The following is a 21,872-nucleotide window of genomic DNA, read 5'->3' as shown; positions in this document are numbered from 1 at the left end:
TGCTCTGCGCAATTTTGACTTCCTTTTAATTCTCTGCTAATAATAAACAGCTTTTAGGGGGACTCGCAGGCAACTATTCAGCAAATATAACTTTGCTTTCGTTACGTAAACAAAGGATGGGCTTGCATAGAACCACAATTGAGAAGACAGCCTATACTTCAACGATTCATTTTCAGTTAAATACTGCATATTAAACTTTTCTGCATATTAAACCAAATATTGACCAAACAGGAGCTCAAATGCATCCAGAGAGGCAGGTACAGCATTGTCCATTTTTGATCGAACGAAGTATTCTTCTTTTATGTAACTACAAAGGAACGGTCCCTTAACGATTTAGTTTTTTTTTGTAAATACAGCTTGAATTTGCTTTTACTTTTTAATAACACCAGGTACCAAGTAACTATCCGATTTTAAACGCCCAAAACCCAGTTTTTCGATTTTAAATTAGGTTGGCAACTGGTCTGGAGTGAAGTTATAATAATAGGGTTTTCAAATTTACGTTAGCCGTCCAAATATTTCCTTCTATTTCTGTTTAAATTGATGCAAAAAACTTGGAGATAGCCAAAATTGCCTCGGCACGAGTAGCATATTACCTTTCGCTTTTCTTTCCAAACTAGATTAGATTTTATGACAAACTCACACAAGAACTTAAAGCGTCGAACCCGCAGGCGAAAATATCCCGGTAAATTCCTGTGCTCGTCATTAGGCACGTTTGGCAGTTGATTTACCGATAATCAGTATTACGGTTTTATACGGCGGCAGGACGGCTTGTTGCGCTTGGAGGTTTAGAACTAAATTAACTGTTTCGATTGAGCCACAGAATATTTGACAACAAACATTGTTTGTGGACATATTTCCAGCTTGTTAAAAAATGTGCAGATTGCAAAAGTTATTGAATTGTGTTTTGAATAATCCCAAGCAAGCAAAGCCAGGTTTAGTGTTGAATATTTTACACTAACCTAATTAAACAGCACAGATTATGAACCTAAGTTACAACGAGTTTCAGTCACGTTTGTAATTGCATTTCATTTACAGACCAACTCTGTTAAAAACAAAATTTGTGTTTCTTGTGCTCAGAACAAAGATGAATATATCCTCTATCGCTCCTCACCGAACACAACCAGGTTATAAATAACTCAATAATTACTGCATATGTCAAAGTACTTTCTGTACCGCGTACAATTGTTTGCGAGTCATTGCTATTGCATAATACCTCTTCGTATTTAAAAAAAAATCTATGACTGTAGTGTAGTTGCAAACTTTATCTTCTGCATTAATATCAACATGCATTTGGTTCTCGACACTTTGCAGTTTTCATTTCTGATTGGTGCATGTGTCCAAAATTTTATTGCGGGCAAATCATATATAAAAGCACAAGGTTGCAGCTTTACTTAAACGGCCGCACTACAAATATCTAAATTCCAAATACTTTAGAATAAATACAATAACTTGTTTCAGATAATGTCACGACTATGATGGGAACGACGACCAACACGACCAGCGATACAGCTCATAACGTAGACCTAAATCTGGCTTTGCAGATAGCACAAAAGTTGGCTTTGTGAGTAAATTTGAATTGAGTAGGAGAGGAATTAGAAATAATAAACCGTAGACTGTAATACTTCTATTCAAGGTCGTGGTTAAATACATTTTAGTTGCATTATATCTTTCACCACCAGTAACGGATTCTTGCACAATTTTGAGAATATACATGTCGATGTTTACAGCGGTATGGGGCAGCCTGTTCATTCTCGAAATCTTTAATCTTGTAGTAATACATTTTCGGCATTAGTTAGATGTTAACCATTCTGTCTTAACTTTGGTAAATTAGTTCGGTACGATGTGAAACGAAAGTTTTCTTTGTGTACATTTTCAGTATCGCCGTGTTTACGATTATGTTCGGTCTGGGTTGTTCGGCGAGCATAAATCGGATAGTGAACTTTATCAAGAAACCCAAACACTTTCTAACCGGTGTCTCTTTGCAGCTAATACTTCTCCCACGTAAGTTAATCAAACGTTCACCAAATAGAGAAGACTCCATTCTACCACTTGATATTATCATTCTGTTTCCACAGTATTCGGTTTCGCCATAAGTCGCATTTTAAGTTTGGACATGCCAAAAACTCTGGGACTTCTTCTCCTGTCGTCATCGCCCGGTGGAACGTACAGTAACATTGTGACGTATTGGTTGGACGGGGATATGGACCTCAGGTGACAGTTTTCTATCTCTCAATATTTCTGTAACATTGTCATGAAACTTAAAATATTGTCGTTGTGAAGCAGCTTAAGCCGACCCTACTAAATCGCCGCAAAAGGCATTGACATTGGCCGAACCTTTTGTTATGTCACCAAGCAAGGCCAAAAACTTCACAGTAAACAAAGATTTTAAAGAGAGTTCTACGGTAAATATACCGCAGCCCGGAGATATAAATGCCTGGAGTTAATTCTTATATCTTTGCCGCAAACATCGTACTAACCCATGAAATGTCTATGTTGCCACATACAAACAAAACGTCACCACAAAATTATGAATTTCGTTGGTCGTGTAATTATAAATACGATCTGCCCGCGGCAAAGAATAACCACAACAGTTCGTCGTACCATGCTTCTTATCAGTTCACGGCCTTAAATAAAGTTATCTCCGCCATAAGATTGAAGGGAGAATTTGCCTTAACCAACTTTTTTGTGCGTTGCAACATAATCATGACCACCGTCTCCACGCTCCTGGCAATGGGGTTCATGCCGATGTGGCTTCTTATTTTCACATCGGTTCTGCAATTGGAGGAAACCTTAAAAGTGCCCTTCGGCTGGCTCGGTAAAAGTTTTGTATTTGCTATGAGTTGCTGCTGTTATATATTTACATTGTTTTGGGTAGTTTTGAAATTCGCTTATGGATTTACCCTTTAGGTAATTGAAAATCCCAACACTTAAATCAGTTTGCAGATTTTATTGTAAACTGTTGCGAAATTGATTATACTTTCCCGTATATAGTAACACACCAACAGTAGCCCTACCCAATTGCAGCAAATTTCAAAATTTACTGCGATTATTTGAGATTGTTTGACACCGAAAAATACGCTTGTGTGCAGGAATTGGTTTGGCGTCAATGGTCGTTCCGGTGCTGTTGGGGTTGGGAGTACAGCATTTCTTTCCATCCAAATCCCGCCTTCTAACCAAGGTATTCCTCTATGCACGTTTTAACAAGTTAACGGTTTGTTACTGACTTTGCCTGGCATCTGACGCGTTTGCTTAATGTATGTCCGTTGGATAACGACTGGAATGTAAAGAGCTTCTGAGTTTATTGAACCAAGTTAAATGCGTTAATATCCTGACAAGTGACAGCACTAAGGTCGATTCAGTAAAACCACAACACGAACGTATCAGAAATGTTTTAAAATTCCTGCTGTCGTTGGCCACATATCCCTCCCCTAACGATAAATTTCCTGTACAAAGATCTTCACCATCTTGGGTTCGTTTTTCGTTCTTGGAATCATGGGAGTTTCAATATCTCTTGGACTGTACGTCGACGTTGCGAGGGCAAGGCCTATGCTGGTAAGAAGAAAAGCATTTTACTGATAGGTACACACATGTACCTTTTTCCCGAGTATGAGAATATTTTAATAATATAATAATAAACTGGATCGCGGACACATGTTCGAGTTTAAAATTGCGGCTTTTAAACTTCTGGATTTACATTTTCTAGTCTGTTGCCTTGCTGATTGTTTGCGCCTTCGGGACGGGATACGCAACGACCCGAATCCCCTTTCTCAATTTCACTCAGTCGGAACGGCGCACTGTAGCTATAGAAATCATGTTCCAGAGCGCCCCTGTGGCTTTCAACGTCATTCTCATATCTTACCAGTAAGTTACTGCCGTGTATACGTATGTTTTACTGAAAATTATGGTCACAAAGTATTTTTTTCTATGTACTATGCAGTAAGTCCATATCTACATTCACAGTGACAACCCGGCTCCAGTGGTAGCATACATGGTCAGTCTGCCTTTCTTCTACGCCTCCATGCAGTTGATGTCCTCAGTGATCGCGATCACGTCTTACCTTCTCATGAAAAGATTCGGTTTCACATATTTTGTTCCCAACGACGAGATCGAGGCAGAGAATAAAGACGACGAAGAATTGGCAACGAATGTTCTCATGACCGATGAAAAGGAGTAGAGTGTAAAATAATCACAAAGCATACAAAATATCCATCAAATAACCACCTTTAATGCAAAGTTACGAATGTCGCCACGTAAATGTGAGAGTAATTCGTAACGAATGAAATACACTAAAAAAACTTTTTTCGTTGAGAATTATTCTTTCCATTGAATAACCTCACAAAAGAAAGTCCAATAAACTGGTTAAACACAAGCGATGATATTACGTATTATATAGAACACTCTTAAATGCTAATGCAGCTCTGCCAAGTTTTGGGATCAACATTCTCCTGGGGTTCGCTGGCGAGGTTTCTGGGGTTCGACGAAGGTCCAATGATTTACAAAATATCAGCAAACGTTTCAGTCACATTTTATTTAATCAAATTTTTAGTTTCGTGAGTCACGTAAGCACGGGGAAGTTGGCGGGTTTGTGGTCTGCAGGGCACAAAATTGAGGAAAGTAAGAATGGATGCAACATGAAAGGATAAATCTTTGCGGGTCAAAATATTAGACTGTATATGGTATATTGTGATAGCGAATTAATTACTTGTAAAATGTAACAATGTTTGTGTGAAATGAATCTAAGAATCTTGGGAATAAGAAAATAACGGAAGTGTAATTTGTAAACCGACAGCAGTTTATTTGCCGACTCACGCTGCTCACTTTCAAATCAAGTCAGGTTGACTTTGCAAAATGTTCCGGTTCATTAAGGCTTTGCGGTTGCTGAGAAAATTTGTTGTTGCAAGTGATTCAGGCAGTCATGCATTGCTTGCGAGAAAGATCACTGCATGTATTACAGGTACCACTGCAGGTGGCAGTTAGAATTTTGGCTATACAGTTTTAGTACACTGCAGTTATTTGCCAAAAGATAAGATCGTCGTTTCAGTTGGAAATTTGATATCACGGAAATCGGTGCAACAAAACCTTTCTCTGAAATGTCAGGTACATGTTTTTGAACTGTTATGCTGTTAATGCATCACGTATATGGGTTAGTTTTGCATTTTTGCGCTGGAAATGACTAAAACAGAATAGAAATATATTTTACAGCGAATTTGTCGTTTAAGTGTAAGCCACGTAAACAAGGTTAAACTTCAATTACACTAAAATCCCAACAATAGGAACGTTTACTTGGCCGTGACTGTTATGGGGGCTTGTAGACATGTTTTTCGTTTTTCGTTCTCATTACACTTTCGGATAGGTAACAAAAAAACAGCCTTAACGATTTTTTAAACCCTTGTTCAGGTATCAGCTTTTCTGCGCAAAATGTGAGTCTTGCTCCCAAAAACATTTCGTCCGTGGAAGGTGGAGGGTGGATAATAGACGTCTCCCAGAAACTTTCTTTGTAAGAATAAATTTATTGAGGTTTGAAGTGACTGGTCCTAGATTAATACCGACCAAAGAATTTCGTTTTAACATGTTATTACTATAGTCACCACAAAGTGGAATTCTTGCCGGCATTTTAACTGACAAGATCCTTGTAAGTTACACTACAGCTGCACTGATGAGACCTGTTAGATCGAAACAGTGGCCCTATCTGCAGCTCACTATAAAAAAAATTATTGGCTCCATAGCTTTTATATGTACTTTACTGTTGTTTAAATCTTTCAATAAAGATCCTAGTTTGAATGAATCAAATTAAACGTTTGCATCAATGCAAATTTATCCTTCAAAATGTAAAATTGTTAAATATTGAAACATTCAAATGCCTGAAATTAGTTAGCTTTCACTCAAAAAGCTAAGCACCTCTACGTCTACAGAGCAACACAATATTGAATTCAACAAATTATATCATAACTGCGTTGCGTATGCAGGTGAAAAGCCCTACGCGATTGACGTGCAGTTGTTGAAACCGTAAACTATCATGATATTGCTACACCCTGTAATAATGTTTTTCAGCATATCTGTGTTTATTATAATGCTCGGGTTGGGCTGTTCGACAAGCACAAAGAGAATCATCAATTTCATTAAAACACCAAAGAAATTTCTGACTGGGATTGCGCTGCAACTCCTGTTGCTTCCCCGTGAGTGGCCTAAAAAACAAGTTTTTGAAAATTTAAACATATTTCTACCGACCACATCAAACAGACAATTTGAAGGTATATTTGAATACGATCTTTATGTGCGCTTTCTAAATAATTTCTATTCGCAGCACTTTAGGTACAAAACCATTTTTAATGGAAATACTGGTATTAAAAGAACTGTTACGTTAAGTTAGAGCTGCAAAGACACACGTACATACATGTTTTTTCCAGTGTTGGGGTTTGGCATTAGCCAAGTGATGAGGTTTACTTTACCGAAGACTCTTGGGATGATCATCCAGTCGGCTTCACCAGGTGGATCATACAGCAATATCGCTACTTATTGGTTGGACGGAGATATGGACCTCAGGTATAAAAAAGTAATATTATCCACCATAAAGATATGCTTGACCTCAACCGCTGACGCGTATGCATAAAATAATATGGACGTTGTATTTCAGCATAGTGATGACTGCCGTCTCCACTCTTCTGGCGCTCGGATTTATGCCAATGTGGCTTTACGCATTCAGTGCGATTATGCAACTGGACGAAGCCCTCCGTGTGCCCTACAAAGAGCTAGGTAAAAGTTGTAAATATAACTTGGTTTCAGGAGCTAACCCCCAAATAGCATCGGTATTTCGATCTGTTACACATATGCATGCGTTATTCTTACAACATAACGAACTTACAATACAGGAGTATAATTCTGCTCTATCTACGCACAGGAATCGGTTTGGTGGGAATGATTATCCCCATTCTAATAGGAATTGCTGTCCAGCACTTCGTACCATCAAAATCACGTATGATAACTAAGGTGGGCATGCCGATAATATTTGTATAAATTACACAACCAACTAAAGTACCTATGCCGTTTTAAACGCGACGGTTTACTTTATAGGTGCTTTCGATAATCGGTTCCATTATGGTGGTGGTTACGTTGACTTTATCTATGATCGAAGGACTGTTCGACGAAACAAACGCCAAACTTGCCGGGGTAATTTATTAACCGAAAACTTCTCTGTTGGCCACAAATGTTTAAACAATTGAAACCATCTCGTCCATTCCACAGTCTGCATTCTTGTTCTTGTTCTGTGCGTTCGCAATCGGTTACGCCGCTACGAGGATACCATTTCTCGGGTTCTCTCAACCGGAACGACGCACAGTCGGCATAGAAATCATGTTCCAAAGCGCTCCTGTTGCATTGAACGTAATTTTGCTGTCATACAAGTAAGTAATACATTAACTCGGTTTGGATAGCACTAAGGAAAAGTTATTACTATTAACCTTCATAATCATGGGACTACTTGTTTAATTTTTGTACTGAACAAAAGCATTTCGTTTGCAAATACGCAGACAGCAATCAAGTGATTAAGTTTGTCACCTCCAAGCCGCAGCAAAAGTAAACCGGAACATTCCGCTGTTCCCTAATAAAATTTATTATAGTGATGGGGTTCTTGTAAACAATTAGCGGTTGTTCCGTAACAGATAGTTATGAGAAACTTAATCTTTAAAAATTGATTCTAATTTAGGAAATCTCACCTTAGTACACGACAATACATCGGGTTTATTTGTCGTGTAATTTAAAACGTTCCCGGTAACTCTTTACTGCTTGCCTTTAAATATGTCCTTTAAATGCAATGTATGATATTTCGTTTTTTTTATTTTTTATGTTGTTTACCTCACCGGGATTTCAACCCAAGATATCCTGGCCACGAATCTAGGGCAAGTTTTCTTCTAGTTATAACCGTTTCTCAACGATCTCTTTGCAGAGATACTCCAAGTGTTGTACCATCTATTGTTGCATATTCCTTTTTCTACGGTTCCATGCAACTGGTCGTGTCATTTGTAGTTGTCACGGTTTATCTTCTCATGAAGAAGTTTGGATTCAACTATTTTGTTCCTGTGCAAAATGAGAAGAGCAAGGATGATGATCGACATGAGGGAGGTGACGTCACAAGTGCTCTAACTGGGAAGAAAAATGGAACAAATGTGTAAACTCAATAAGAGTGTATAATTTACACGTGGATTTACTTTGGTAATGTTTGTTGTTCGTCACTGCGTTTTGCTCTTTTCAAAACACTTCTTCAATGCAAATTCTCTTTCGCATTCGCAGCTGCTGCGCTTAAAACCTTAAAAAACTTTTTTCATTTGCTTAGCGAATCATATGTGCTATCTGAGTGCTTGCCTTATATAGTAGATTGTTCATAAATATTCATAATATCAAACCAAACAATCCCTTGAAACCCTAAAATTACAGAGGGATATTTTGTTTACGTGTGTTTGTTGCCAATCTCATATTTAAAGTTTGGTAGCTGTAAGGGTGAATCCAAAAACTTTCCCTCTCGGGGGTGAGGGCGTTTTTGCCACAACCTGTATAAAATCACGCTAGTGTGACGAACAAAGATAAATTTTAAGGCAAACCTTCGGCAACTGCTGCGACTTGTCAGTGCTGTGACAGGTTTTACTGGATGGAGGGGAGACCTAATCACAAAACCTCCCCTGCCATATCCACCCCTGGGCTAAGAAATTTTAGGTGTTTGTCCACGTATTCTGGTGCAGTTGATGGGTGCTTATATAAAAAGCTGCAGTTACTAATTACTTGGTTGGAATTTTCTAAACTTGCTAGTTGTAATGTGAATTGTTGCTTTGTTGCCGTAATATATGAGTTTTTGTTATAAACGATATCTGCCAATGCTTTGATTTTGTGTTTAGAACAACAAACCTGAATGCAAATGCCCACGCAATGTGTAAATTTTGTATAAAGCCGTGTCTGGATCTAACATACCATGAGACGTATTGCATTTGCTGTCGGTGCATGTGTGTTTAACGTCATATAATATTGACCACTTATGGGCTTTGCGATATCTATTAAAATTTCATACTAATGGGTATAAACAGAAATATGTGGTTTGGTAATCTAAGTACTTGGCTTCAAATAAATTGTTGTCCACGTTTTCAATTCCATTATGTTGAATTAATAATTTTTCCATTTAATTAATACATGCTGTCAGCAGGTTATTCGTTGCTTAATTAATTGAAAGATCAAACTAAACATAGAAAAGTGTTCACACATTGAATTTGCTGCATCAAAAACAATTGCGCATTCCAAGACAGCATCAACACCGCAATGCATGCAATCACTACATCGTAAATAAACACGAAAAATTACTCCAAGAAGTTTGACGAATAATCATAAATTCTTCTATTTAAGTTGATTTCACATTCTTTTCGTTGTATTCGGGTTAAATAAGTTTCCAATAAGCTAATATGTCAATTTGAGTTACGGTTTTCAAAAGTCGTCATTAGTTTTTTGAAACACAGTCATCACCACCGTTGGCTTGAGCGAAGGATTCCGTTCCTGAACAATGTTCATTGGTGTCTCATTCGTTTGCAGACAGCCAACCCGAGATGATCCACTGGACTTAAACATCACAAATGGAAAGATTCTTTTTTTAAAATCAGCAAACGAAACCAGCAGAGTTAGAAAATTCAAAAGGAAAAAGAATCGTATTATGCTTCCGGAAATCAGCCCCGTCAACCAACTCAAACGCTCCGTCATGGGTTGCAAAAATATTATTGCCACCACTTTAAGAAGATCGACAATAAAACAAACTGCGCCACTCCAAGCACAACGTTTGTAGACTTCGTCGATTCCAGTCAGATTGCTAAAATACTTGAACAACGGAAGAAATAAAAGGACCAGCAGTCCGATTTGACTAAGAGTTGTTCCAGCCGCATAAACCATTCCAATTCTCATTGTCATTCTTTCTCTAACACACCGTTTACCTGGTACGTATACCGATATTGTAAGAATTGTTCCTATAATTTGTACCAAAGGGAACGTAGTAAGTCCGCACAAGATGACCTTGCCGCAAATCTTTGACCTTGCAACCCATGTGGCTGTCGAATTGACGTTTTCATACACCCTTTTTTGACGATGCCACAAAGAAAAGTATACAAAAAAATTTGAAGCGACAGTGCAAATAATTTCGATATTTGACAACCACGTGCAAACTGTGTCATTTAGATTGTTCAAGGTTACCACCAACGTGGAGGTTAAAAAGGAAATCAAAAGACAGACGCTCGAAGCTACACACAGTTGGTTGTTAAACTTTAATCCACGTTGCTTACAGCAGCGTTGAAAGATGATGGTAGCCAGTGTAAGATATGAAGAAATTCCGATCAATGACGTAATACAAAACCATTCAACAAAGATATTTGCTTGGTTTCTAAGTTGAGCTGCTTCTGTCATCGCGGTTGTGTAATTCAACATAGTTTTTTTTTAAAAGAAATACGTGTTGAATTTTAGAAATATGATCTCCGTAAATCTGAAAAACCATTTAAGATTGTTACTCAGTATTTTATCTAATTTGACCAATTTGTACGACAACGACTTTTCTTGGTTGCAAATGTGCATATACCACCTTTTCATCAATCGATTCTTTAACTGTTGTCTTTTCTGCCTCGCAAATTTCAAATAATCCCAGGGAAACGAAACTACTGCGCGTTTTGCAATGCATAGCATGTAAAACCACACACGCGTTGAACCGGTGGTTACATATTGATTCGAAATCAAATCTCTACTAAATACCTAACAAGCTGATCAAATAACTTGTACCAGATGTCGCCACAACCAAGCCCCGGCTGTATAATGGATTTAAACTCTGTGAGTATATCAGAAATTATGTAAACATTTACTACCAATAAACAAACATGATTATTGAGTCGGGCACCATGAAGTACTAAAGGATATTAGGCTAACCCGTTATTCGAGTAACATTTTATCGTTGACATCATACGTTTTGTTGTGATCAGTGAAGTGTGACATTTTTCGTACCCTGTATCGTAGCATTTCGCACCCTGTGAAACATTCCAACGTTGATTGCATAGGAATGTGATTAGGCGCATTCCCTTTATAACCACGGTTGTCTCCCCAAATAACCGGTCTTAATTTGCACGTGCTATTGCCTGTACGTCTTTCGAATAAAAGAATACAACTCATTTAAAAGTCAAAGAAAGGTATTCGGCGATAAGCAAAACAAATCGGTAGGTTATACAACGTATGCTGCCGTTTTTTTTTGGTTTAAACACTAACCTCGTTAAAATCGTTTGGAGAGGCTGAGATGTATATGGATGTTCCAGCTTGGCTACAATGCCTTGGCTGCGAAGCCTGTGAACCCAATGATGAGAATACGAGAGCTGAGATCGCCAAGCACAAAGGGCCTGCGCAGTGGGGCGATACTGCCTTGCTATGCGAAAGCAAGGTATTACCAGTTCTGCGATGTCTGATTACGGTGGTGGAGATCCCCTACGTATGTGAAGTTCGCCTGACAAGTTGCACCTGTGTACCTTGGCCACAATATACCCCGCAAAACCACGGAGCTCCTGTAGCTCAGTTGGTAGAGCGTTCGGCCTGGTTAGCCCAGGGTCGTGAGTTCAAACCTCACCAGGAGCTTGATTTTTCAGATCTTGCTTCGACTTGTCGGGAAAAGTGGCTGATCCAGCTAGGCTGCATTGCCTTGGCTGCGAAGCCTGTGAACCTATACCAGGATATTTAACTTATTTATGTTTTGTAATCGCACATTTATTGCCAACAAATTTCCTTTTAATTATTGCACGTCTCTGTATATAGAATTTGGAATAGTTATATTTACGTTTAACAGATGTAAACGTGAATGATGCGGTTAAATGATTTCATTATTAAATTGCGATTGTATGGCTTGTGAAACGTCACCAAAGCGCAACAGAATTTTATCGGTTCAATGGATTTTTTTAGTCATTTTAGGACAAACTATAGGACGCGGTAATACGAAACCCGTCGCATTTTCTCGCTCCCGCACAGCGTATGGCATTAAATTTACGCGCAGAATAGTCAGCATTTTTCCATTGTATGTCCTGTCTGTTTGCAGCTTTACGTACAACATTGATATTTAAACTTCTGTGTTAATCTTTGACAAACTCTAACATTTGGTTTATGGTAAACGGTAATAACATGTTTTGGCAAGGAGCGAAAAACATGAGCTTACAAAAGAGAAATATCAAGGCTGGGATGCTGGACATGTCATGCTGACGTTTCAAACACATCTGTGTTCATCATCACCCTCACGGAAACGCTGCTTTCCTGTAGTTTTGTTTTTGTTTTGTTTGCATTTGCCCGCTGGAAGGCATAGCCGATGTCGATGCTCTTCTCAGTCAGTTGGTAAAAGCACTGATGATAAACACAGTTTAAAATGTTTACCAGCATAGATTAGGCAATTCTCTTCGATTTTATGGTAACTTTACAGCAAAAGAAAGCACATCCCGGTCATTAATGAATGTGATATACGCAATGTAAGCCAAACTTTGTTACTTTAGTTGTTGACGTAGCCTTGCCATTTTGTGCCAGGAAGTAGGGACCTACCGTTTGTCAGCTGAGTTAAGTTATAATCTATGACCACCAATTTGGCAATTCTGCTAAGCATGCAAAATGTATTGGTACTGACTAACCGCTTTTGAGATACATTTTCTACTCGTTTGCAATCGCCGTGACGACTCTATTTGAATTTGATACTGACGTTGTTTTTCAAAGCAAAATATAAAGATTAATGGATTTCGATTTACAAGGCAAAGCAAGTGTTTTATTTAAATATAATAATTAGGCTGACAGATTTCAACCCGGAAAATAAACGTTTCCATGCAATTTGAATGAAAATGTCTGCAACAAACTCCTCCTTTGCGGTTTCAGGTATGTCTACACGTTTTCTATATAGAGTGATAGAACTTTGAATAAGTATATCCATGGAAGTTTCAAATACATAACGCACATATTCATTGAAAATTCTGTGCACTTGTAAATGGTGATGTGCTGTGCTGTGCGGGATCTGGGTACAGGGACGCGGTCGGATTATTCACGTAAATTTACCGGATAATTGCTTTGAAATCTACGACACGAAAACACACACAAATTTTACTCGTTTTCGGGACCCTGCGGAAAACGACACCGATTCTCCTTTTCGTATGGGATAAAAAAGTTAATCATAATTTGTGACCTAAAATCATGAAAATGTGCTGTATTTAGATGGTCAATAAGTCTAGGATTTGGATAGGTTTCCGCAACGAAGATATTAAATGCTGAGACTATCCCACATCACAAATAAGTTGTTTTTAACACACTTTTACGATAAACTCTTATTTGTTAAATTCACGGTAAGCATAGCATACACGTCCACGTACTACACATTTTTGTCACACTGGTATAACGTACGCTTAAATTGCGGTTAGCAAATTGCCGAACTTAAATTATCCGACCGGATTCACCCGGGCCGTAAAATTTGGAACAGAAACATCACTACTTATAACCACCTAAAAAATAGGGGAAAAAGGTGACGTTGATATTTTGTTTTGTGATTGTAAAATATATTGCCAATTCACCCCAAAAGTCCAAATGTGTATTCAAGCTGCCTTCACGTGTTTAGATTTTGGATCTTCTGCGAACAATTCGGCGACAGAAGGCGGACAATGGATATTGGACGTCACACAAAAACTCTCCTTGTACGTTTATATGTATGGGTGTTTCTTTAGATGTAACAAGTCGACACAAAAAGAGCATTTTAGGTGTCTGCAAAGCAACAAACTACTTAATTTGCATAAAACATCAATCACCTTATGCTGGGGTTGGTAAACTTGAAATGTAAACTGTTGATAGATACATCACGGCTATAGTTGGGTTGCCTTTTCTTTCGCCATAATGGCCTTTAAGGTGGTTTCAAAGCTGTTCTTAATCATATAAGCAGCAGTGTGAAATGGGGCCTTTTTATGCAGGTATTTGCTGCCTGTTTTTTTGTTAAGTCATGGTTCGTTGCAGTACTCGGGAAAGTTCTGATATTTTGGCTCTTGGCTTTCTGTGGCCACAGTTTGTGAAGTCTGGAAGAATAAAGAAGACTTTTTTTGGGCAAAAGTTTATTGCGTGATTTCCAACCATGGGCAACAAACTTTTGATCTCTGCAACATGCATTGACATAGTTAAACAACCTGGCAGCTCTCTTAGTCAAAACTTTGGTGTTTTTGCTAGTTTCATTCAACACACATTCCAAAGTGTAAGAGTTTACATCTTTTTCAGCACAGCCACTGTTACTGTCATGTTCGGGTTGGGCTGTTCGACAAGCACCTCCAGAATCGTTAATTTCATCAAAACACCAAAGAAATTTTTCACTGGAATTTCGCTGCAACTTCTTCTACTTCCCCGTGAGATAATTAAGAAACAATCAATTATTTAAAAAAATCTGCACAGCGGTCACATCAAAACTGTTGGATTACTAAATGTCGTGACGCAAAGTGACACAAGTTTATGCCAACCCCTGGCACACCAGGTTTAGCCCTGTGACCACAGTATGCTAATGGAGGTTACTAATTTGTCTTTTTTATCAAAACTTTTTCTAAACACGGTTATGTTTATTTTAAGATCAAAAATTAGTTGGGCACATTGTTGGTTATTCAACAACGTGCATAAATGCACTCAATTGTATTTACAGTGTTGGGGTTTTGCATTAGCCAAGTGATGAGGTTCAATTTACCGACAGCTCTTGGGATGATAATCCAGTCTGGTTCACCAGGTGGAACATACAGCAATATTGCTATTTATTGGTTGGACGGAGATATGGACCTCAGGTAAATAAAAGTAATATTATCCACCGTAAAGATATGCTTAGCCTCTCCCGCTGACACGTATGCGTAAAATAATATGAATATTGTATTTCAGTATAGTGATGACCACCGTATCCACTCTTCTGGCGCTCGGATTTATGCCAATGTGGCTTTACGCATTCAGTGCGATTTTACAACTGGACGAAACCCTCCGTGTGCCCTACAAAGCGCTAGGTAAAAATTCTAAACATAACTTGATTTCAGGAGCTAACCCCCAAATAGAATCGGATTTCATTTTGTCTCACGTCTACATGCGTTACTCTTACAACATAACGAACTCACAATACGGGAATATAATTCTGCTCTCTCTACGTACAGGAATCGGTTTGGCGGGAATGATTATCCCCATTCTAATAGGAATTGCTGTCCAGCACTTCGTACCATCAAAATCACGTATGATAACTAAGGTGGGTATGCCGATATTATTTGTACAAATTACACAACCAACCAAAGTATATATGCCGCATTAAACGTGACAGTTTGGCAAGGCAGGTTTATGATTTACTTTGTTTTGTTACTATTGTTCATCGCCTTTAACTTACTGCATTGTGTAATGGTTCTTGTTTGCTTGCGGATACATTTAAGTTCTTAAAACCGACAACAATTGAAGACAACAAAGTAATAGTGACTGATTCTGGTTTATCCGGCCATACCAATAGATATTATTAAGCTACGCTCAGAATAAACTCTTTGTTAAACTCGGTTGCGCTGTTTGCCGGCCATATACATTTCTGTAATTGGGTTTTCATTTTTAGGTGCTTTCGATAATCGGTTCCATTATGGTGGTGGTTATGATGATTTTTTCTATGATCGGGGGACTGTTCGACCAAACAGACGTCAAACTTGCCGGGGTAAGTCATTAACCGAAAACTTCTCTGTTAGCCACAAATGTTTAAATAAACAAAACCATCTCGTCCATTTCACAGTCTGCATTCTTGTTCTTGTTCTGTGCGTTCGCAATCGGTTACGCCGCTACGCGGATACCATTTCTCGGGTTCTCTCAACCGGAACGACGCACTGTCGGCATAGAAATCATGTTCCAAAGCTGCCCTGTTGCTTTGAACGTAATTTTTCTGTCATACAAGTAAGTAATACATTGACTCGGTTTGGATAGCACTAAGGAAATGTTATTACTATTAACCTTCATAATCATGGGACTACTTGTTTAATTTTTGTACTGAACAAAAGCATTTCGTTTGCAAATACGCAGACAGCAATCAAGTGTTTAAGTTTGTCACCTTCAAGCAGCAGTGAAAGTAAATCGGAACATTCCGCTGTTTCGGTGAAATAATTTCTTCTAGATATAACTGTTTGTCAACGATCTCTTTGCAGAGATACTCCAAGTGTTGTACCATCTATAGTTACATATTCCTTGTTCTACGGTTCCATGCAATTGGTCGTGTCAGTTGTAGTTGTCACGGTTTATCTTCTCATGAAGAAGTTTGGATTCAATTACTTTGTTCCTGTGCAAAATAATGAGAGCAAGTTTGATGATCGACATGAGGGAGGTGACGTCACAAGTGCTCTAACTGGGAAGAAAAATGGAACAAATGTGTAAACTGAATAAGAGTGGATAATTTACACGTGGATTTACTTTGGTAATGTTTGTTCTTCGTCACTGCGTTATACTCTTTTAAAACATTTCCTGGATGCAGAAAAAACTGTTTCGCATTCGCAGCTGCTGCGTGAACTGAAAACTTGAAAAAAAAACCTTTCTTCAATGCTTAGCATGTAAAAACCAAACACGCGTTGAACCAATGGTTGTATATTGATTCTGAATCGAATTTCTGCTCATTAAATACCAAACTGGCTGATCAAATAACTTTACTAGTTGTCGTCACAACCAAGCCCCGGCTGTATAATGGATTTAAATGCGATGAGTCCATCAGAAATTATATGTACAAATTTATACTACCAATAAACAAACATGATTATTAAGTCGGTCACCTTGAAGCACCAACAGATATTAGGCTCACCTGTGTTTTATGCAACATTTCATCGTGTTTGAAAAGACAAAGAAAGATATTCGGCGATAACCACAGCAAACCGATAGGATATACAACGTTTGCTGCCGTTTTTATTTTGAAACAGTACCATCGTTAAAATCGTTTGGAAAGGCTAATATGCATAAATTAATGATCACAATAGCTGCAGTGTGGGTGGCTTGCAAAGATGCGCGAGCCCACCCTGTATATCATTAAAGTAATGTGGATTATTTTACAATCGTTATATTATATGTTTGCCTTCCATCTGTAATTAAGAATCATTTTGTTTATACAACCAACATCATTACGCAACATAACGACTGCTGTTGGTGATTTGTTACCAAGCATTTTTCCTCGCTGATGTATCACCATCGTTGGTCTTCTCCTTTACTTCCTAATTTCAAGAAAAAGTGGAATTTTGCGTGCCCAAATGGCTCGTTTAAATAAGATTTGAAACAAAAATGTGCTTTTTTTTGCACAAAAACACGCAATGTAGCTTCGTGCTCAATGTGGCGAAATGTATTCTCCTGTATCCTTCCAGGATAATCAAAGCAAGTGTTCTTTGTGTGTATAACTACGAAAGGGGTAGTGATCACCAGGTCAGCATGTGCAGTTAGTGGTTCAGATCCTCATATTCCACGCTAAAAGTCGTTTTTTTCACGCCTGTAATGTATAGGATATACAACGTTTGCTGCCGTTTTTTTTGGTTTAAACAGTAACCTCGTTAAAATCGTTTGGAGAGGCTGAGATGTATGTGGATGTTCCAGATTGGCTACAATGCCTTGGCTGCGAAGCCTGTGAACCTAATAAAGAAAATACGAGAGCTGAGATCGCCAAACACAAAGGGCCTGCGCAGTGGGGCGATACTGCCTTGCTATGCGAAAGCATGGCATTACCACTTCTGCGTTGTCTGATTACGGTAGTGGAGATCCCCTACGTATGTGAAGTTTGCCTGACAAGTGCGCTTGCGCACCTGTGTACCTTGGCCACAAAATACCCCGAAAAACCACGGAGCTCCTGTAGCTGAGTTGCTAGAGCGTTGGTCCTGGTTAGCCCAGGGTCGTGAGTTCAAACCTCACCAGGAGCTTGATTTTTCAGATCTTGCTCCGACTTATCGGGAAAAGAGGCTGATCCAGCTAGGCTGCATTGCCTTGGCTGCGAAGCCTGTGAACGTATACCAGGATATTTAACTTAATTATGTTTTGTAATCGCACATTTATTGCCAACAAATTTCCTTTTAATTATTACATGTCTCTGTATATAGAATTCGGAATAGTTATGTTGATGTTTAACAGATGTAAACGTGAATGATGCGGTTAAATGATTTCATTAATAAAATTGCGATTGTATGGCTTGTGAAACGTCACCAAAGCACAACAGAAATTTATCGGTTCAATGGATTTTTTTAGTCATTTTAGGACAAACAATAGGACGCGGTAAATACGAAACCCGTCGCATTTTCTCGCTCCCGCACAGCGTATGGCATTAAATTTACGCACAGCATAGTCAGCATTTTTCCATTGTTCTATTAAAATTTTAAACAATTTTTGGACATCTGCTTACAATGTCCAGTCTGTTTGCAGCTTTGCGTACAACATTGATATTTAAACTTCTGTGTTAACCTTTGGCAAACTCTAACATTTGGTTTATGGTAAACGGTAGTAACATGTTTTGGCAAAGAGCGAAAAACATGGAGCTTACAAAAAAAAATATTAAAGCTGGGATGCTGGACATGCCATGCTGACGTTTCAAACACATCTGTGTTTATCATTACCCCCACGAAAACGCTATTTTCTTGTTGTGGTTTTGTTTTGTTTGCATTTGCCCTGTGGTAGGCATAGCCGATGTCGATGCTCTTTTCAGTCAGTTGGCAAAAGCACTGATGATCAACACAGTTTAAAATGTTTACCAGCATCCCAGATTAGGGAATCCTCTTCAATTATACAGTAACTTTACAGCAAAAGACGGTCATTAATGAATGTGATAAACGCGATGTATGCCAAACTTTGTTACTATTGACGAAGCCTTGTCGTGTTATGCCAGGAAGTAGGGACCGGGCGTTTGTCAGCTGAGTTAAGTTATGACCACCAATTTTACTATGCTACCTCTGCTAAGCATTTAGGATAAAAAATCCATTTTTTGCAAAATGTATTGGCACTGACTAACCGCTTTTGAGATACATTTTCCACTCGTTTGCAATCGCCGTGATGACTCTATTTGAATTAGCTACTGACGTTGCTTTTCACACCAAAATATAAAGATTATTGGATTTAGTTTTACGAAGCAAAGCCAGTGTCTTATTTAAATATAATAATTGGGCTGACAGATTTCAACCTGGAAAATAAACGTTTCGATGCAATTTGAATGAAAATGTCTGCAACAATCTCCTCCTTTGCGGTTTCAGGTATGTCTACACGTTTTCAATATATAGTGATAGAACTTTGAATAAGTATATCCATGGAAGTTTCAAATACATAACGCACATATTCATGGAAAATTCTGGACACTTGTAACTGGTGATGTGCTGTGCGGGATCTGGGTACAGGGACGCGGTCGGATTATTCACGTAAATTTACGGGATAAGTACTTTGAAATCTACGACAAGAAAAACAAACACACACAAATTTCACTCGTTTTCGGGACCCTGCGGACTACACCGATTCTCCTTTTCGTACGGGATAAAAAAGTTGATCCTGATTTGTGACCTAAAATCTTGAAAATGTGCTCTATTTAGATGGTCAATAAGTCCAGGGTCGGGATAGGTTCCCGCAACGAATATATTAAATGCTGAGGCTATCCCACATCACAAATAAGTTGTTTTAACACACTTTTACGATAAACTCTTATTTGTTGAATTCACGAGAAGCAAAGCATACACGTCCACGTACTACACATTTTTGTCACACTGGTATAAAGTACGCTTAAATTGCGGTTAGGAAATTGCCGAACCTAAATTATCCGGCTGGATTTGACCGATTACTATCCGGATTCATCTGGGCCGTAAAATTTGGAACGGAAACATCACTACTTATAACCACCAAAAAATAGGGGAAAAAGGTGACGTTGATATTTTGTTTTGTGATGGTAAAATATATTGCCAATTCACCCCAAAAGTCCAAATGTGTATTTAAGCTGCCTTCACGTGTTTAGATTTTGGATCTTCTGCGAACAATTCCACGACAGAAGGCAGACAATGGATATTGGACGTCACACAAAAACTCTCCTTGTACGTTTATGTGTATTGGTGTTTCTTTAGATGTAACAAGTCGACACAGAAAGAGCATTTTAAGTGCCTGAAAAAAAAAAATGATCATAAAACCTATGACCTATGATCATAAAACACTTGTCTACCAGCAGGGCAGGTTTATGATTTACTTTGTTTTGTTACTATTGTTCATCGCCTTTAACTTACTGCATTGTGTAATGGTGCTTGTTTGCTTGCGAATACATTTAAGTTCTTAAAACCGATAATAATTGAAAACCACACGGTAATAGTGACTGATTCTGGTTGATCCGGCCATACTAATAGATATTAACAAGCTACGCTCAGAATAAACTCTTAGTTAAACTCGGTGGCGCCGTTTGCCGGCCATATACATTTCTGTAATTGGGTTTTCATTTTTAGGTGCTTTCGATAATCGGTTCCATTATGGTGGTGGTTTTGAAGATTTTTTCTAGGATCGGGGGACTGTTCGACGAAACAGACGCCAAACTTGCCGGGGTAAGTCAATATCCGAAAACTTTACTGTTGGCCACAAATGTTTAAACAAATCAAACTTTCATTTCCATTCCACAGTCTGCATTCTTGTTCTTGTTCTGTGCGTTCGCAATCGGTTACGCCGCTACGCGGATACCATTTCTCGGGTTCTCTCAACCGGAACGACGCACTGTCGGCATAGAAATCATGTTCCAAAGCTGCCCTGTTGCTTTGAACGTAATTTTTCTGTCATACAAGTAAGTAATCCATTGACTCGGTTTGGATAGCACTAAGGAAAATTTATTACTATTAACCTTCATAATCATGGGACTACTTGTTTAATTTTTGTCCTGAACAAAAGCATTTCGTTTGCAAATACGCAGACAGCAACAAAGATATATGAATGTCACCTCCAAGCCGCAGTAAAAGTAAACCGGAACATTCCGCTGTTCCGTAATAATAATTATTGTCTTGATGGCGTTCTTGTAAACAATTAGCGGTTGTTGCGTCACAGATAGTCATGAGAAACTTAGTCTTTGAAAATTGATTCTTAATTAAGAAATCTCACCTTAGTACACGACAACACATCGGTTTATTTGTCGTGTAAATTAAAACGTTCCCGGTAACTCTTTACTGCTTGCCTCTGAATATGTCCTTTTAAATGCGATATCAGTGTGAAGAATGAAGAAACTTGTTTGACAGCACTTGTCATCCCGGCACGACAACTTGCGTACTACGTTAAATCTATTGTCGGGTTTTATTTATATTGTTTGACTCACCGGGATTTGAACCCAGGATACCCTGGCCACGAATCCAGATCAGGTTTTCTTCTAGATATAACTGTTTGTCAACGATCTCTTTGCAGAGATACTCCAAGTGTTGTGCACTCTATAGTTGCATATTCCTTGTTCTACGGTTCCATGCAACTGGTCGTGTCAATTGTAGTTGTCATGGTTTATCTGTCCATGAAGAAGTTTGGATTCAATTACTTTGTTCCTGTGCAAAATGAGAAGAGCAAGGATGATGATCGACATGAGGGAAGTGACGTCACAAGTGCTCTAACTGGGAAGAAAAATGGAACAAAGGTGTAAACTCAATAAGAGTGTATAATTTACACGTGGATTTACTTTGGTAATGTTTGTTGTTCGTCACTGCGTTATACTCTGTTTAAAACACTTCTTCAATGCAAGAAAAAACTCTTTCCCATTCGCAGCTGCTGCGTGAGCTGGAAACCTAAAAATACAACCTTTTTTCAATGCTTAGCATGCAAAAAACAAACACGCGTTGAACCGGTGGTTATATATTGATTCTGAATCGACTTTCTACTCATTAAAT

At 38.5% G+C, this 21,872-nt stretch overlaps 4 protein-coding genes across 4 annotated transcripts; all 4 read left to right on the top strand.

Moving 5' to 3' along the window:
• The first annotated feature begins 1,084 nt into the window (after positions 1-1,084).
• Positions 1,085-4,174, top strand: LOC145903120 (ileal sodium/bile acid cotransporter-like). Its single transcript, XM_082991198.1, has 9 exons — positions 1,085-1,124; positions 1,459-1,561; positions 1,877-2,001; positions 2,076-2,211; positions 2,697-2,815; positions 3,090-3,178; positions 3,454-3,552; positions 3,704-3,861; positions 3,961-4,174. The coding sequence occupies exons 1-9, from the start codon at positions 1,085-1,087 to the stop codon at positions 4,172-4,174; spliced, it is 1,083 nt and encodes a 360-aa protein (XP_082847324.1).
• A 916-nt stretch (positions 4,175-5,090) lies between these two features.
• On the top strand, positions 5,091-6,877 carry LOC145903119 (sodium-dependent organic anion transporter-like). Its single transcript, XM_082991197.1, has 6 exons — positions 5,091-5,097; positions 5,398-5,497; positions 6,052-6,251; positions 6,408-6,543; positions 6,635-6,753; positions 6,870-6,877. Exons 1-6 carry the CDS (start codon positions 5,091-5,093, stop codon positions 6,875-6,877), a joined length of 570 nt encoding a protein of 189 aa, XP_082847323.1.
• A 222-nt stretch (positions 6,878-7,099) lies between these two features.
• LOC145903618 (uncharacterized) lies at positions 7,100-8,661 on the top strand. Its single transcript, XM_082991722.1, has 3 exons — positions 7,100-7,167; positions 7,243-7,400; positions 7,943-8,661. Exons 1-3 carry the CDS (start codon positions 7,123-7,125, stop codon positions 8,166-8,168), a joined length of 429 nt encoding a protein of 142 aa, XP_082847848.1. The 5' UTR covers positions 7,100-7,122; the 3' UTR covers positions 8,169-8,661.
• Positions 8,662-14,002: 5,341 nt separating this feature from the next.
• LOC145903118 (ileal sodium/bile acid cotransporter-like) lies at positions 14,003-21,628 on the top strand. The gene is made up of 9 exons (XM_082991196.1): positions 14,003-14,064; positions 14,272-14,396; positions 14,684-14,819; positions 14,911-15,029; positions 15,174-15,262; positions 15,611-15,706; positions 15,782-15,939; positions 16,188-16,409; positions 21,403-21,628. The coding sequence occupies exons 1-9, from the start codon at positions 14,003-14,005 to the stop codon at positions 21,626-21,628; spliced, it is 1,233 nt and encodes a 410-aa protein (XP_082847322.1).
• The last annotated feature ends 244 nt before the right edge of the window (positions 21,629-21,872 follow it).

This window comes from Ascidia mentula, chromosome 5 (genome assembly GCF_947561715.1).
Source record: "Ascidia mentula chromosome 5, kaAscMent1.1, whole genome shotgun sequence".
NCBI lineage: Eukaryota > Metazoa > Chordata > Ascidiacea > Phlebobranchia > Ascidiidae > Ascidia > Ascidia mentula.
Note: the sequence above shows the minus strand (reverse complement) of the source record. Positions and strands in the feature narration are given on the sequence as shown.